Here is a 19,188-nt window from a genome sequence, read left to right as displayed (position 1 = left end):
AAAATTCTCTCACTGTGACAGAGGACTGACATGGCGCAGTTCCATGATGCAAAAACCATTTGTTCGGCCATATAATGGGCCGTGCCTTTCGAATTTTTTCACGAAGTCTTCCTAAAATCTCAATATAGAATGTCTGATTAACAGTCTGATTTGGTGGGACAAATTCATGATGAACAACGCCAGGACAATCAACGAAAACGACAAGCATGGACTTGATCCTCGATCGAGACATTCTTGCTTTCCTTAAACGGGGAAAGAGAGAGTTTGCCACTGCATGCTTGACACTTGGTTTATGGATCATACTGAAAGATTCAGGATTCATCTCCTGTTATCACTGAATCTGAAAAGTCGGAAATTTCACGAATTTTTTTTCCAAATTTGCACTAAAAACACTATTATTTTAAGGCCACCCGAATAATTAAATTCATCTGCCATGCTGTGTGTCTTATGTCTGTTAATTGCGTATGTTCTATGGTCTATTTGTCTGTTTTTCTGGATGAAAACTCCCAGTTTCTGGGGAAAAAACAAAAACTGGGAGTTTTCGGTTAATAAACCCCCAGTTTCTGAGACCGATTAACTCAGCCACGAAGTGAAAAAAGCCCATTAAAGTTCCTCGCGTCATCGACGGGATTCGAACCCAGGTCTTTTCCACCAGGTGTGGGGAGGACGGTGATGATACCTTATTATTATTATTATTATTAGCCATATGGTGCAAGGAAGCCTGAGGCTTATGCTGCACCAGCCAAAAAAAAAAAAAAAAAAAAAAAAATTCCCAAATTACCCTGAGAGAGAGAAGTAGAAAGGAATCACCAAGAAAGAGAAGAATGATGATATCCAGCTCAGGACCCTGGGTTTGCCAAACCCATATTCACCAGACGTGAGTCGCTGGGCTTAATTTTAAATCAGAAAACATTATTCCAATTTAAATTGTTATACTTAAATATGCTACTACCCGCGAGACTCCAAATTTGCACTGCAAACTTCCACACGTTTCTGCTTCTGATCGTCTGTTAGGGCGCACGAAACCATTCGCACGCACATCTTTCTCATTCCCAACCGCGCTGTCAAAATTGTTTTTACTGTTTGTTTGTCATGTGTAACTGTTCTCTGATTAATCGAATATTCATCCGACGGTCCTGGCACACGATCTCTCGAATTTTTTGAATATTTTCGTCTGCCGTTGAAGTTGGAAGTTTTTCTATCTTCTTATCTTCGTGGCCATCTTCCCATCCCATCCTTCTCTGAACTGTTTGTGCCATTCGTACACACATGGCTGACTCACGGTTTCATAACCGTATAATTCACTTAACATCTCTAACGTTTCTTCATCATTTTACCGAGTTTCGCTAAAATTTTAATAACGAATCTTTGTCCAAAATTACGATCACTAATTTTTCCGCCAAAGGATTAAAATACTGATTCACTTAAAGACGCAGGTTCAATCAAAGCTTAACCAATTGCAACAAAACAAAAACTGATCTAAACAGGAACAAACAAGTTTCAGCATAATATGAATATTATTGACATGCGCACTTAAGGCACATGTCATTTTAGCCGCACCTTGTATTTATTTTTTTAGAATTGTTTTACTTTTTTTAAGGATTATTGTTTGATAAAAATTCGTAAACTCAATTTTCTTGAAAAAAAAACATTAAAAAAAAAAAAGAAGTGATAAAACTTTAGGAACAATACACCTGGAAGTCTAACAGATCGTTAGATTCATAATTATTTACGTGACTCGTCTTCCCATTGCCCAATATCTTTTTGGCGTTATTGACTCAAGGCTTGCTTATTTGGACCAACTTTTGGAATACTGATAATTAAGTTTCTCGAAGAATAGAAATCAGCGTGCATTTTTTGAAATGGTCCGTACTATTCTCCCATCCTATTATCGCTTTTTTTAATGTTATTATTTTTCCCAAACTCATCCTTCATTCTGACGTTCTTAGACGCCTCCTGTGGTAAACTAAACTTGTTATAATTGTGCTTGCTCATGCATTTTGATTTGTGGCAACTTTCGAATTCCGAATTTTTTCTCAATAAAAGTTTTTTTTTTTTCTTTTTAATAATCTTTTTTCTTTTCTTGCTTTGGCTACACACTTTAATATTCTGGGCGATATCACACAAACGGCATGATAATGGTCACTATTTGAGCAAATGAAATACGAAGCGAGTGGATAGTCTGATTGTGAAATTAAATTTCTTTTCTACTACACACACACAAAAAAAAAACATATCATTGAAAATCTTTCGGTAGTTGGAACGCAATTGGTAGGTGTGTAATTGCATTTCTCATGTGATGGATTTTGTATAGTAGAAATGGAATTAGTAGGTCGATTAGGGAAAAGCCACACTTTTACTGCTATAAATGGAAACCATTCGCCATTAGTCAGTCTCTTTCACTTCGATTCCAGCTTCCCTCGACTCTGTCTTGTGCATCATTAACGCCAACCTGCGGTTTTTGCCGTCTACGAATAATGCCATCAACTGCCAAAGCAACGTGGAAAAAGCAGTATTTGGTGGGAAGAAAAAAAATTAAAAATGTCTGTGAGTCGCAGAGGCAATAAATCAGCTTCACCCTTATGGATGGGTAATTTATTACTTCGTTCTACAGCAACCCTTCCTTGCGCAAGGGAAGATTAAAGTGCTATTTGTGACTGACGCTCTCTCTCTCTCTAAGTCCTTTTACTATTCGTATCGTTTAGCCTTACACAAGCGAGATGGTAGAAATTTATTGTTTCCCCATTATTATTCCTCTTTATTGTACACTGAAACTGGAAACTGAAATATTCATCCCTTATGGATAAAGTAAAAATGTACAGTGTTGTCAAAACTAAATGCTACAGAAACAGCTTATTTTGGAGTAGCCACTCCATCCTAATAGAACATGCACTGCAAAGGAAATGGAAATTCTCAACGTTTACTCTACGTTTGATAGAAAACAATACGTTGATTTACTCTCCCATTTGATTTCTCAAGATGTTGGAATTGCAAGGTGTTGTCCTTCAGTTGTTATTATCTAACCAGGGCAGTTGCATTGACGTTTTAAAACCATCATTGCAACTTACCCTTTTATGCAGGATAAGTGAAAGTAGCTGCACAACTTTGGGTTCACTACATTCAGTGTGTGCTGATGATAAAATCAAAATCAAACTTTTCATATGTCCGCTGGTTATTGATTGCTGAAGCAACCACCAACGGTGCTGCTGTAGTGTAAACAGAAATGGCGCAAACACTGTTGAAGAAAGAGCGCAATAAAATTTTTGGATGGAAGAAATGAAGCTTGCAGCGCCAGTTAAGTGTAAATTTCGTACAAGATTCGATAGTACTCCAGATATTCGATTTAAGATTGGTAAGAAGACAGGCACGCCTACTGTAGATGAGGAAACCGTTTAGGGAGTGTGTCACAATCCACGGAAATTAACCTATTGGTTTAGCACAAACTTGGCGTGCCTCAACGCTGTCCGCACTTCCAACAGTATGGAGAGTGTTGCACAAGCGCTTGCATCTGAAACCGTACGATTTGCAAATGGTACAAGCCATTATGGCTGACGACAAGAACAGACACGAGTAAGTTCGTTCACCTGACTTCACATCATTGGACACGTTAAGGACCAGACTTACAAACCATATCCTCCTTGAAACTGATGAGATCGAAACATTTTAGAGAATTATCTGATCTCACAAATTGCTAAGGATGATCCCGCCACTAATGAGCTGTTTAAAAAAGATAGAGCACCATCCTCATTTCCATAAGAGTGTTCAGGGGTATTTGGATTTTCACTCGTCAGGTCGATGGGTAAGGCGCGACAAGTCCAGATCTGAGGTCAGTTCGCTCACCTGACTTCATGGGCATGTTAAGGACATGCCCATGAAGTCAGGTGAGCATCTTTGGGCATGTTAAGGACCAGACTTACAAGCCCCATCACCCTTGCCAACTGGTGAGATCGACTTGAAGAGACGTATCACTGCAGCGATCGACATTACACCAGCAATATTACACTGTTCCTGACAGATGAGTACATTGCATAGTTGCAGTCTTATGCAAATTAAGGTAAACTAAATCTGAATTTTAACATATTGCCATTTATTAACTCGTTAACAGCTGTTTATAACTGTATTTTAATTTGTTTCTTTACAGGATTGTTTGACTTCATTACAAGTGCATTTTAATGAAGAATTGGATGATTTATGCAGAGAGCTATGCTTTTAAATAGAAATCCTGAGAAGTCTTTAGTTATAGTATTCGTAGAGCATTCTTTGGATTTTATTCCTAGAAAACGGTCTAAAATTGTAACCTCAAACCCTTACTCTGAGAGAAATAGTAGAAGTTAATTTTGGAGCTGTTAACAAAATAATCAAGCTTAAACATGAGACAATTTCAATTTCGCCTATAAGAAAAGACTGATGTCGAAGGAAAAGAACAGCACCCAAACCATATGCTTGTATAATTAGAATAAACAAAACAGACCCTCATACGATCAATCCTGATTCACAAAAGGATTTAACTGTAACTAGTGTGAAAAAAATTATTCAACGGTCCGTCGCATACGTTTTAGATGTTGGCTGGAGAGCTCATTAACCAATCAAAATGCAAAATGTAACTTTTGACTCAAACTATGAAGTTAAAAAAAACTGTAAGGACAGATCAAAAAATGGACCTTACAACTTATCTGTAAGTACATATCAAAAAATGGACCTTGTAACCAAAAGAGGTAATTTGTGCTGTGATAAAGGTGTTCCATGATTCAAAAATAAATGAAAATTTCTAGCAAACTGATTGATTCCATGCTAGAATTAGTAAAGATAATTTCTAAAGTCCAAACGTAGTCATTAAAGATGAAAAACTATTTCTTTGGTTTTTGTACTTTAATTGCGAAATAAATGTATCTTTTTGAAAAATATCTCTGTTCATATTAATTTGCACAAGACTGTTGGTACTATGAGCAGTATCTTCCACAGTATTTTATTGGTACAGTATAAGAACAATGCGAATTAACTGAGGCATTTATTGCTGCTGATACTGCTAGTACATGTTTGGCATGTTTAATAATGCTTACTCACAAGAATGTATTTTTACAATATAATATTTATTAGTTCAAAAAAATCAAATTTATTACAATAAAAACTTATTAACTAGAATATGTCCTTATCAGTAAGTTTTAATATTTTCAAAAATTACGCGCACTTTTACAATTACAATATCTTATTTCTCAACTCCTCCTCCTTCTTCTACACTTAACAAAAGAAATGGAGGAAGTCAGAAAAGTTAAAATTTTTGAGTTCAATTAAAATTACCTTAAATTCTGCAATGGAAATCGATAAGTTATTTCATTATCAATGAACGATTTTCTAATTAAAATTATCGCCTTATTATTGAGTAACTTTTTTAAACTGAAATTTAAATTGGGTGATAAAGAGTAATTGATGCTAAAATTTGTATGCCTTATATTTATTTAGAAGATGTAGATGCTCGAAAAGAGAATAAATTTCAATCCTGTTCCTAAAGTCGTGATTTCAACATTGTTTGTTGAAAGTTATCCGTATTTTTATCTAATTAAAATTAACCCTTGGCCGCATATTAACTGCCTAGATGGTTGTTGAATCAATTGGAGAAAAAACCAATATTCTTATGGTTAAATCAAGGTTCTCTTTAATGTGACAAGAGAAGAACAGTAAAACCTTGATTTATTTAATTAGAAAATAATATGAGTCGTTTAATTTAAGAGTCCACTGGGAATCTGGGTAAAGGATAAAAGCGAGGTGCTTGGTGAGTTGCTCACCAAGTATCTCGCTTGTTCGATCTTTTATATATGGCAACTTGGCCCTTCTTTCACTAATGGCTGAAATTTTCCATGTATATATTCTGAATGAATTATGACAAACTGTAAATTTAGCTGTCATTTTCTTCACATAGATTATTTCCTGTTATACAGATGCGTATAGATCGGTACCTTTTGAATACTTTAAAAAATATCATTGATAAATCTGTTATTATAGGGCGGGACCAGGTGGGTTCCTTGAAAAGTCCCTCAGTTGATGTGTTAGTTTATTCCACTGAATAGTAATGTTAATAAATATACAGTACGCTACAATATTATTCAAGTTTATTTTGCCATCAAACCTTTGTTTACATTGAAAATTTATTAAGGAAAATAAAATTCCTTATCAGGAAAATAAATCATAATTTTCTTTGCAGTAAAACTTTGTTTAAAAAATAGTTTAAACAATCGATCTTTCTTGCCATTCTTCACGAGAAATTTAAAAGATAACGTATATGTTCAACCTCTGTTGCGAAATTTCATGACTAACTGCTTAAAAATATTTAAGCAGTTAGATTTTATACATGTAAAAGGTATATATCAATGAAATTTTACAATACAGATATTGAAATGCTTTTGTTTTAACTCTTTCTCTCTCTTTCTTACTCATTCTTCCCTCTGTTTAGACTTTGACCAAGACGGCCGCCCGGACAATATATCCTTCCTCATCAAGCGGATAAAAGTTCATACCCTGGAGTCTCTAAGAGATCCTGAGTATCGCTTTCCTGGTAATTATGGTGTTGAGAAATTTCTAGAGCTGTTCTCCGAAGAAGACTATGATGCATTTTGTCTGGCTTATATGTTTACCTACCGGGATTTTGAAGGAGGAACTCTAGGATTAGCTTGGACAGGAGACCTAAAAAACGCCGGAGGCGTGTGCGAGAAAAATGGGGTAAATAAAATATTTTGTAACAGAAACATGAATGCCTTTTATTATAGCTCTTTTTCCCTCTCCTTATCTCTCTCTCATTTTTATCCAGATGAACTCTCAGTATAATTTAAGTAATGTTTATATACGACAATAAATAATAGCACAAGTTAAGCTTTTATTTACATACCTAACGCAAGAAACAAGAGACCATAAGTTTGATACCATTTGGTTTAAATTCCATTTGGTTAAAATCCATTCTCCAAAGAATGGATTACGTCTAGTACTGTCAGCAATCTAGACAAATAATCAGCATTCCTCAGACACCTGTATTTTGAAAACTTTATCAATTGTTATATGTTTCTCGTTTCAGAATCCGTTTTCTCTGGTTTTACCTCTCACGATGCAATTTTCCTATATCTGATTACCATTTCATGTCGAGCTGCTGTCTCTGTCACGAACATCAGTTGTATTCGTGTGTCGCACGCCTTCTGTTTCCTGTCAGCTATTGTCAACGTGTAGAGAATCTGATTGTTGCATCTTTCATCTCCTATAACGTCAGTCCAGTCTTACCCCCCTCCCACTTCGTGTCTGCTCCTCTCAGTGAAGTGTTCATATCCCTTTACGCCTTCCTATTGTTTAAACTATGACATTGATGAGATATGTGATGCTAATATCATTATGACCCGTTGATAAATTGCTTTCTGATATTTTTTAAATCAGCAGAATTCCTTTATCAGCAATACTTCAAGATGTTCATTAGTCTTTAGATATTTCTGCGGTGAAACTGTATTGGCATATTTATACTGACTGATTTAAGATTTTTTTGCGTTTTAGATTATTTATAATTCTCAGTTATATTCTAATATGAATAATCGTTTTTAAAATGTATGGTTTTGCAAACTTTTTCAGTCAAATATTTCTCTATTGAATTATTTTCTATTTCTACCCAAACAGAATTCCAGTTTTCTCCCATTTTTTTTTATTATACGAGACTTCTCTTAATTTTAATTATTATTTTACACATGCTTCCTTCGATATTTTTAAAATTGGATAGAAAGCCTTATATCTGTCCCCTTGTACATATGGATGATAAACATTGCAATTAACTCGTAGTTATTATTATTGTCTTAGCCACATGATATCTTTTTAATTACAACCAGATGCTAAAAAGATAACAATTACAACCATGTGCGTTTTTTTCTTAGGAGGAGGGAATATAGTCCCCCACTCCTCACAGTTTATTCTAGTGTTACAAAAAATACACTGTGCTACCACTTTATTAGGTACACCTACCTAGCTGCGTGTTGAACCTCTTTAGCCTTCAAAACAGCCTGAATTCGTCTAGGCATGGATTGAACGAGATGCTGAAAACGTTGTGCAGGAATGGAGTACCGTGTAGACATGAGTGTGTCACGCAGTTCCTTGAGATTCGACGGAGGTGTAGGCCTGCAGCGAACAGCCCTTTCCAGCTCATCCCAAAGATGTTCAATAGGATTGATATCCGTCGACTGAGCGGACCCTGCAGCAAAGAAAAGTCATTGTCATGTTCCCAACACGATAACAGCATTCCACACGATAACACTGCCCCCACCACCTTGCACAGTAGTCATCAGACATGACGAGTCCATAGATTCATTTTGTTTTCGCCAAATTCTGAGCCTTCCATCAACATGATGCACACAGGAACTTCGACTCATCAGAACAAGCAACTGTTTTCCCAATCCTCGATAGTCCAGCGCTGGTGTTGCTGTGCCCACAGGAGGCGTGCTCTCTTGTTCTTCATTGATAATAAATGTACGCGGTGTGGCTGTCGGCTGTTGTAGTCCATTCGCGACAAAGTGAGACTAGTGGTCCGTTGGGATATTTTGTTCTGCGACCAAGGTTGTATTTGATGTGATGTGCGACATTGTGGCCCGTTTGCTTGCTTGCACAATTCTAGCCATCCTCCTCTGACCTCTCTCATCAACAAGCGATTTTCTTCCACAGGAATGCCGTTGAGAGGATGTTTTCTGTTCGTTGTACCATTCTCGATACACCCTCGAAACTGTGGTGCGTGAAAAGTTCAGGAGAACTACCGTTTCAGAGATGCTTTGTCCAGCACGTCTTGCGCCTACTACAATTCCACGTTCGAAGTCCGTTAGATCACTCCTTTTCCCCATTCTTGCTACGGTTTGTACGTTTAACTGATACTAGAAAGGTTGTACTGCTACATTTTTATCCACAACTGTGGTCATGTGACTTGCAACGTTGTGGGACTAACCATTTGTGTGCACAGCAGGGGTGTACCTAATAAAGTGGCAGCACAGTGTATATGCTACTTCTATGCTATCTTCAACAAATTTTAGATTTTTAGACAAAAACACCTCTTTTCTTATATTAATCCTGAGTTCTACCTGATTTTGCAAATGTGTATTATAAACAGCTCTTTCGTTCTCATTGTTGTAGTAGGGTTTTTAGGCGCATCAGCAACTAAGACCATATTGCTCCGTGTACATTGCCTGTAAACTTCGTATGTTCTGAGGTAGATTTTCTGTTTGTTGGACGAAAAACCCGAGTTTCCGGGAGAAAAGCCATGCTACCTTCGCCTGAGACCGACTAACTCAGCCATGTTGTGAAAAAGGCCCATAAAAATTCCTCACATCATCGACAGGACTCTAACTCTGGTCTTTTCCACCTGGTGTGGGGAGGACGACGATCCTACCAACAGTGCTACTTACTAGGGCTTCAAACCCGCTGCTACATTTCCTCTGAACAGTTACTAATTAGGCAAACTGTGAATCCACGGAAACATGGGATTTCCATACATTCGAGGAATGCATCCCTCCATTTCCTTTCAAACTGTCGCTCAGTTTCGACTTCACGTCTTGTTTATACATATATACTAGAAGCGTTTGAAAAGTCGTGGTCTGAGTGGAAAAGGGTAGTAGTAGTACAGCGATAAAAATTTCTATACTTAATGTATAACACTTCAAAGAGAAACACCAAATTTCATGTAGTTTCAAGAAAGTCTTTTTTTTTTTAATTACAGGTTCTCAAGTTAACCAAATTCTGTGAATGGAGGAAAGATGGACAAAATCAGTCACCATGCAGTCATCCAATATTTTGGAAAAAAGGGACTAACGCCAAAGGCAATTCATAGGGATATGGTTGAATTGCCGCGTTCATCCCTTCAGAATTGTAGATAGGGTGCATCACTGTGGCGATGAGTGATTGACAAGTGACAGTTCGGTATATTGCCAGCGTCTTGGGTATCTCATCTGAACGTGTATACCACACAATAACGGAGGTTCTCGCTATGAAAAAGGTGCTAGCACGATGGTTCCCCAAAATTGTTGAGAGCAGATAAAAAAACACACAAGAATTTCCAAGCAGATCTGGCAAATTTCCTTGCAAGGTTTGTGACCATGACTGAGACACGGGTCCATCACTTTCAGCCAGAGACAAAGGAACAGTCCAAACAGTGGAAACAAGCTCTTTTCCTATTCCAAAGAAAGCCATGTCGATTCCTTCTGCTGCAAAGGTAATGACAGTTTTTTGGGACACTGATGGTTGCTGTGAGAAAAGCCAGACAGTCACAGGGGCATATTACGCAGACCTTGTAAGGTGTTTTCTTTTAAATATCAACGACAAATGCTGAGGGAAAACTTAACAAAGGATTCTTGTTCCACTAGGACAACGCACCTGCTCACAAGTCTGTTATTACCATGGCTGCACTGCACTGCATGAGTGCGGCTTTTAAATCTTGCACAATCCTCCATATTCAGATCTAAGACCGTTGAACTTTCACCTATTTCCTAATTTTAAAAAAGATGCCTGACTGCATCCATTTCCCAACCGACAGTGGCGTCATTCCTTTTAAAACAATTTTAAATAATCCTGGTAGGGCCACACTAGCCAGATAATCGAAGGGTATGAATGAAACTAATCTAGTACACCACTGAAGAGAAAGGCTAACAAACTTAGATGTAAAATTAAAATGTTAAAATGTTGGAAAAAAAATTAAAGGAATGCTAAATGGAAGTACGCCAATATATTAAATTCGTCGAATAGTTCCGTGACAATCTCCCTATGCCGTTCCCTAATGACAATCTCTGATAAAATCTAGGATAAAAAATGTTAACTATATTATATGGTCCATTAGCAAAAAAAAATGGATAATGATGAATTTTTACTTATCATAAATTTCCATTTAATATTGTAATGCTCCTGTTGCCGTGTCGAGAAAAAGTAGTCATGTACAGTACTGTAACCGATAATATACACGTTACTCTTAATAATAAATATCATTTATTTATTTATATGACTGGTAGTAAGTTTGTTATGGAGATTCAAAAGAGAATTTGCTGGTTTTCATATCAGAAATTTGTCGGTAAGTTGTAGAGCAGGGCTGTTCAAAGGCTTCCAAAGCGAATGGAAGACAGAGAGTAATAGAACAGTAATCGATGGCATGGATCGGCGAATCCCTGAAGAAGATGGGTACGTCATTCCGGGAAACATCGCTACATACCTTGACATTAGGAGTTCCATATACCAACAGGGCTGTCCTGCGGTGCTTGCGTTACTTGTGTCGAGTTGAACAGGTTTGGTCAGCCCCCGGTGCCAAGCGTTTTTGTGGCCAAGCGATTCTTTCGCTATCTGTAGAGTGCTTTATGATTAGCGACTAAAGTTATATTTTAGCTCTATTGTCTCTTTCCATTCAGTTTTATTTAAAATAGTTCTTCACTTGATAAGATACAAATAGAACTCAGGAGGGTAACCTTTCTTTTTCTTAGTATACTTATAGGCAACGTTACTAACCCAACAAATCTTTCAACCGCTTGGCGACTTAGCGGCATTTCTCCTGTCTCCCCTTGGCAGGGCCGGCAGCCTAGGCGGTAAAGGAAAATCTCCAGGGTCAAAAGGAGCCTCCGTGGACAATAACGCCTTTCCACCATTACAGCCTACATGCTTAAAAATTGAGTCATCTCGAGCGTATCAAGACACTAATTATCCTAAAAAAGCTTGGAACAGATATACAGAACCATGATGCTCCTACCTTTCTAGTGATACATTCACTATCCGCTCATCCTGTGGGAAAGTTATCACCCCTCTTGAAAAGTAAGTACCTGGAATCTGTTGTTGAATTACCAAAAATGATGAAACATCTTCAAGATATCTTGATTGAAACAGCCACTCGAAACATTCTGGGCGGCTGTTAAAGACAACGATTTTTGGTGGTCAATTACTTCCTACAATACCTTAAATTCATCTAAAGGTATCATCACAGCGTGGAACGTACTTACAATCACTGAAGAGAAACTAATTCAGAAATTTCGCAATCAAAAGGTAATCAGTGCCAAACAAATCATGGCTAAAAATGAGTATGCTCAATGCCGATGGGATTCTTCCTCTTGCTCAGAATAATCACCTGAGATGGCATAAATTCAAATTGAGGAAAGACAGGTGTAGGATAGATGTGCGGAAATTTGCCTTTAGCCAGCGGGTAGTTGGTTGGTGGAACAGACTTCCATCCCTTGTTGTGGAAGTTGATAGCCTAGATAAATTTAAGTCTCAGCTGGACAGGTATTTCGAACGAACGGAAGGATAAAATGGGAGTGTTTTTTTGTTTTTTTTTTTTTGGCTGATGCTGCATAAGCTTGCTTTCTTGCATTATATGCCTCTACTAATGCTAATGCTAAAAAAATATGGAAGTCTCACTCCAACTAGATCCATCATTTTAACTTTCATCAATCCATATTTGCCATCTACCAGAAATATTCTTACCAGGCATGTAAAGGTGATGCTGTTTTTCCTAATGGTGGGTTCAAGGAGCATACACAAGCAGATTGTTCAGCCTCAACTCCAAAGGAAGCCACCCTGCCTTTTCTAAATCATATGAAATTTAAAAAAGAAATAAAATTCAAAAATACTGGATTAAAGCTACGCTGTCAATCTCTGGTAAAGACTCTTCTCCAACTAAGACCACCGAAGCCACTAACACTCCAGTTAGAAACCCAACAGTGATATCCAACAGTGAAATAACAATGAAAAATCCAAAACTACTAAAGACTAAGACGATCGAATCATCCACCAACGGTATGGAAGTGGATGAATATTCAGAAAATGAGAAACCCATACTAGCACTTCATGTGAACGATACTATGGACACTGGACGCTCCATCTTCCCTAAAAAAAGACCGGAATAAATGCTCTGCATACAAAAAAAAACAGTCGAAAGAATAATGCACATCATACAATGGAACTGCAGAGGAATAAGCAGCCATTCTGATGAATTAAGGGATTTACTCGCTCAATTCTACCCAATGGGGAGTATGTCGGCAGGAAATTTTCTTGTCACAGCAAGTTTCGCCAAAATTTACAAATTATATCATGGTATAGACAAGATAGGACAACCTTTGGTGACTCTAGCTCAGCGTCTCCTGTCCGTGGAGAGTAGCTATTCTTGTTAATTCTAACATACCATCCAGGCACATTCAGCTAATAACCATTCTAGAAGCTCTGGTGGTTCGCATTGTAGTTGCTACTTCAATTACTGTTATATTCCTCCATTTCTACCACTTCCTAATTCACAACTCGACAACCTTTGGTGACTCTAGTCGCACCATCCGGTGTGGAGGTCTACTACTAATAATAATGACCTTAATTTACTAAACTCTGGATCTCTCACTTATATTTACATGTTTACAGGATTTGCTTCTGCAATGCACTTGTCAATTTGTTCACCATCCATCTTTCCAATTATGACAATGGCATACTGAACGACCCCTAAACAGCGGTCACTTCCTAATTATTTGATCATTACAAACAGGGATGACTCCATACCCTGATCGACGATCTGCCTGGAAGTTTAATAACTCGAACTGGGGTGGCTATTCTGCCCAAATCCTTTTAGACAGACTTTATGTTCAACAACCTGTAGATGATGTAACTACTTACATAACCAATCAACTTCTGCCTGCAGCTGATGCTTCCATTCCAAAATCCAAAACACATTTAATGCTGAACACGAATAAAACCGTGCTTGGAATAATTTTTGCAAGTATTCTACTACTACACTGCTCGAAAAAATTACCAGAACACGTGAATAATGTGGTGTAGTTCGTGCAGCTTGCGATGAAGCGGGACAAAATTTGGAATGGTGGTGTACCATAGAATAACCATGAAATGAGGAGACAGCGAGAAACTTCGGATAGGTAAATTCGAGGGTCTGTTCTCGGTACCTTTGCACAGTTACGATATCCCTATCAAAAACATGAAGAGAAGTGCGGCCGTTGATCATTATTCCGTCCCACGCCAGATCATCGCCTCCGCCGTAAATGTCCCTTTCTAAATAAAAAAAACTTTCTGTTTATACTCAGGTACGACAACCAAGTCAGTAAAATTTACAATAAATCGTATTTAGTAGTCACGGGCTTGAACCCCCGTCCACTCAAGGAACGCGTGCTATGCACTCTCGCTCCTGACCACTGAGCTACATCGCATTTCTCGTCGTCTACAGATGAAATAACGTCTAGAATCTGTTTGTAGGCGAAAATGGGACTCATCGGAGAACAGAACTGTACCCATTTTCCAGGGTTCCAGGTCACATGTTCATGGCACCAGTTTCGACGAGCGCTGCATTGGGATTAATAGCATACAGACCACTGGCTTCCTTCCTTAGAGTCCACTTGAATTGAGACTTCTTAACACAGTCCGATTGGAAACGTTTTCACCTGTGGCTACAGCAACCTCAAGAGAGGTTGCTGTAGAGACAGTTGATGACAGGACATCGTAGGGTTGCATCTTGCTGTTAGAGCCAGATGCCGCTCTGTTCTGGTTGATGTAGCCCTCGGGCGACCTTGGCCAGTTCTTGCAATAATTCCTGTCTCCTGAAACTTCCTCCATATTATATTATATCATATATTATATTATTTTAGGGTCATTAAATTCCGTAATTCATTACATAAACCAGTATTTTGTGTCTGTAAATTGCGTGTCTTCTCTGGTCGATTTGCCTGTTTTTCTGGACGAAAAAACCCTAGTTTCTGGGGGGAACCTTGCTATCTACGCATGAGACCGGCTAACTCAACCACGGAGTGAAAAAAATCCATTAAAATTCCTCGCACATCGACGGGATTCGAACTCGGACCTTTTCCACCCGGTGTGGGGAGGACGTTGACGAAACCACTGTGCTACTGCACGCGCAAACAAACTTCGTCCATAGTGCCTAGAAGACAGTGTGTGACACGTTAAGCAAACGTGATGCCTTCGCCTGTGACTCCGCCATCTCAAAGAATTATCTTAACGGCGATGACTTGCCATCCTGAGTACTGCAGGTGTGGCTATCCCACTGAGCAAGCAAAAAAAAAAAAAAAAAAAACCGGAAATGAAGTGATGTAGTCGTGTTTTTGTAAGCATGAATAATTTGCATAATGTGCGGCTCTGTAATGTGGTAGATCGATTTTTATTGGATACTCGGAATTTGCATGCCAGGATGCCTATTATATCAAATATTGTACTCCGGTGACCCTGTTCACAATTAAATATTCATGAAAAACATTTTGTTCTGTTAATTTTATCGAGCAGTGTATTATTCAAATTGTTTATAAAAGACTAAGCTGAAACTTATGCGGAAAGGTGACGTAAACGTGATTCATGGATTGTGTTTGCCTCAAATTTAATACTGGCGCTAAATGGCAAATTCTTTCTACCACCCTCTTCAATAATACTTCAGTGGAAAGGGAAAGACGTGTTTACTCCTGAAGAAGTTGCTAATGCACTAGCAGAATCGTTCTCTGCAGTCTCTATTTCCGCCTCCTATTCCTCCTCCTTTCAGCACACCAAAGCAGGTGCAGAACAGTATAAAGTCAACTTATTCACCCACCACTCGTTGCCGTACAAACACCCAACCCTTTACATTAATAGAGCTTAAAGAATTATTAAATAGCTCTTCCAAAAGTTCCGCAGGCCCAAAAGATGTTCATTACTTTTGATGAAACATTTACTTGAGGAGTACTTGTATACCCTATTGATTTTCTATAATCGGATCCCTGAATGTGCCTATCCTTCTTCCTGGCACCATTCTTTCATTATCCCCTTACCATAACCAGGAAAAGACCCTTCCTTGGTTCAAAATCATAGGCCAATACCTCTTACGAGTTAAGTGGATAAAACTTTCAAAAGGATGGTTCATATGAGGTTCATACAAGAATGAGTTCATATTCTTGCGCCTGAGGTTTTTTCAGGTCCAATATCAAAACGTACTGTCTACATCGCAAATTCAGGAGGAAGGAGTCCCACAGGGGATTGATACTTAATGCAACTTTATTCGAAACAATTCGAGTTAACAACATGACACGAGATATTCCAAAAACTATTGAAGCTTACATGTATAGCTACGACCTTACCATTTCCTATCAGTCTCAAAGTATGAACATTATCGAACGGCAGCTTCAACTCGCCATAATCAAAACGGAATCTTGGACCTCACATAACGAGTGTCGACCAGCAGAAAAGAAGTCCACTGCCACTCACTTTTGTAACCGACGGTCTCTCCACCCTGACTACAAATAAACAATACTCCGATCGCACTTGTTAATACCGTAGGATTTCTTTGACTGATATTAGACAGAAAGCTAAATTTCCAAATTAACATCACTCATTTACGAACTGCTTGTTTAAAGCATTTGAATATACTTCGATCAGTCTCATCCATGTCATGAGAAACTGATCGGTATACTTTATTACATCTTTATAGAATTTTAATCCTCTCACTCCCAGATTATGGTTCCCTAGTATATGACTCTACCAGGAGCAGTACTTTACAACGTCTAAATGTCTTCCATCAAAACGCTCTGAGGACTGCATTGGAGGTTTCAGGACTTCTCCAATCCAAAGTCTTTATATAAAAGAGCATGATTTTCCATTACACCTTTGTAGAAAAACGTTACTGCTTCTCTGTGTTGCTATGATCCACATAAGACAGTCTTCCATCGCATCCCAGTTGGGAGTAGTTGTGTAATACTCAGTGGGAATCCTACTGTGATAGTAAGCCACATGTAAATCGACCTGCTTCACTCAGAATTAAAGCGCTTGTTCAGAGTTGGTCTGTCAACTTAGGTAATGTTTTTCAGAACACAATTGCACCTGTTTCACTTCGGATGTTTGTACGATACACACTCTTTCAGCATTGTGGCAGAATGTTATCTCCTGCAGTATAAGGCATTTTCACTCAGCAATTGCTACTCTGGACGGCCAGACCTGAAAAATATATACTGACGGATCGAAAACTGACAGTATGATAGGTTTTGCGGCGGTTTTTCCTTCATTTACAGTTACAGCCTAATTACCGGTAACATGCAGTGTGTTCGCTGCTGAACTCTACGCCATCAACTTAGCCTTTAGTAAGATTATTGATCTTTCCATCTCGCCAGCCATAATTTACACTGTCATTCTTAGTGCAGTCTCTGCCATAAGGAAAAAATTCTAATCTCATCCTACCTTGAAATGCATTCACTCCCAGCTACTCTCCTGCAGCGAGTCCAATCAATCAATAACATTTTGCTAAATCCCGAGCGATTCTGTAAAATTAAATCCGGGAAATCAAAGTGCTGACTTTGCTGCTAAACACTCTCAAACCACTCTTGCACAACATCCTCAGGTTCCTTACACTAACTGGAAGCCTATCATTCTCAAAGCCTGTTATGATGACTGGTCTCACATATCTGGAAAAGTAACACCAATAATAAACTTTCCCAGATAAAACAAGATCGAAAGCTGTGGCCTTATGACTCCCGACGAAAAGACGAGGGAAGTGTTATTGATAAGACTCAGAATTGAGCACACCCATCTTACACATCTCTTCCTTTTATCTGGAGAAAGCCCTCCCCAGTGCTCATCCTGTCATAGTCAACTTATTGTGCGTCATTTACTAGTTGATTGGCCCCTATATTTAACCATCCACTCAAGCACTACTTTCCAATCATTCTCTAGGTTGACCATTGCACAGGATTTATCCCATTTACTAGGGTAACGATTCATATACAGATGAAGTCTTTCTCTGTTCGGAGCATTTTGGCCTGTACGGAAGTATATAACCTTCTGCTGTTTGCAAATAAAACAATGAACAGACAATTTGTCCTCGGTAGCCTTTGTGTGTCGTTAAACCCAATCCCAACAACAGGCTTGATTTTCATGGTACAACTGCAGCTCACAGTTCAACACAGCTGCTGTTGTTCAGTTTTAGGCACATCAGCAACTTAGATCATATTACGCCATATATACACTGAGTGATCACTGAATTATGATCACCCCTATGAAAACTGAATGCGACCCGTTGACCACGTGAGGTACGAGAGCGCGGAGTTTTTCGACCTACGTAGCATAGATAAGGTGTCAGTGGTTCAGTAGGGGGTAAAATTCCGAGCGTAATGGGTAAAAGGAAGGATTTATCGGAGTTTGATAAAGGACAGATTGTGGGAGTTGGACGAGCTAGTTCCTCGATTTCCCAAACGGCTGAACTGGTGGGATGTTCGAGAGCCGCCGTAGTTAAAGTGTACCAGGGTTGGCGTCAAAATGGTCAAATAACGACTCGATGTCAAAACTGCAAAGGTCAGCGAAAGTTTGATGTATGAGGTGAGCACCGGGTTCGACGACTCGTAGAGGCGAACAGGCGCAGCACTGTTGAAGAGTTGACTACCCAATACAACATGTGCCAACCCGGAATAATATCTGGCATGACTATGCGTCGCACGCTCGAAAATATGGGCTATACCAGCAGACGGCACCTACAGCATTCTCTCCTAACCAAGGTTCATCGGCGTAAAAGATTCACCTGGTGCAAAGAGCATGCAAGTCTCACTTCCGTGGAAGATGGTGTACTGTTCGGATGAGTCACGTTATTTACTCCACGCCGTGGATGGTCGTGTACGGATTTGGCGTCAACAACATGAGGCTCTTGATCCATCATGCATAGTATCAAAAGTGCAGGCCGGTGGAGGTGGTTGTATGGCGTGGGACATGTTTCACTGGCAGGGACTTGTACCCCTGGTGCATGTGAAACAACGTATCAGTAGTCTCCACTATCGTCAACTGGTTGCTGACTGTGTACACCCCCACTATGTTATACTTTTTTCCCGAATGGGGATGGTGTCTTCCAAGATGACACTACGCCGAACCATCGGGCACTTGTTGTGCAGGAATGGTTCGAGGAACACAATTCTGACTTCCATCATATCGATTGGCCTCAGAACTCCCCCGATATCAATCACATAGAGCACTTGTGGGACACTATGGAAAGGCATATCAGGCGTCTGGATACACCAATCACCTCCATACCTGCATTGCTGACCGCATTACACACAGATTTTTTGGCCATACCTTCCGAACGCTTCCGACATCTTTTTGAATCAGTGCCACGTCGGATAGCTTCTGTACTAAGGGAAAAAGGAGGACCTGCGAAGTATTAGGTAGGTGGTCATAATTCAGTGATCACTCGGTGTATATTATGTCTGTAAA

General features: G+C 39.0%; 1 protein-coding gene across 1 annotated transcript in view; it reads left to right on the top strand.

Annotated features, from left to right (window-relative positions):
* The window catches only part of LOC150080477 (disintegrin and metalloproteinase domain-containing protein 10-like), a 540,219-nt gene that overhangs the window by 410,372 nt on the left and 110,659 nt on the right, over positions 1-19,188 (top strand). The window contains exon 5 of the mRNA XM_090380704.1: positions 6,449-6,714. Within this exon, the coding sequence (XP_090236830.1) occupies positions 6,449-6,714 (266 nt within the window). The remainder of the gene's footprint in view (positions 1-6,448; positions 6,715-19,188) is intronic.

This window comes from Mastigoproctus giganteus, chromosome 9 (assembly GCF_048544385.1).
Source record: "Mastigoproctus giganteus isolate SK-2022 chromosome 9, ASM4854438v1, whole genome shotgun sequence".
In the NCBI taxonomy this organism is placed as follows: domain Eukaryota; kingdom Metazoa; phylum Arthropoda; class Arachnida; order Uropygi; family Thelyphonidae; genus Mastigoproctus; species Mastigoproctus giganteus.
The sequence above is the reverse complement of the archived record's forward strand: the minus strand, read 5'-3'. Positions and strand labels throughout refer to the sequence as shown.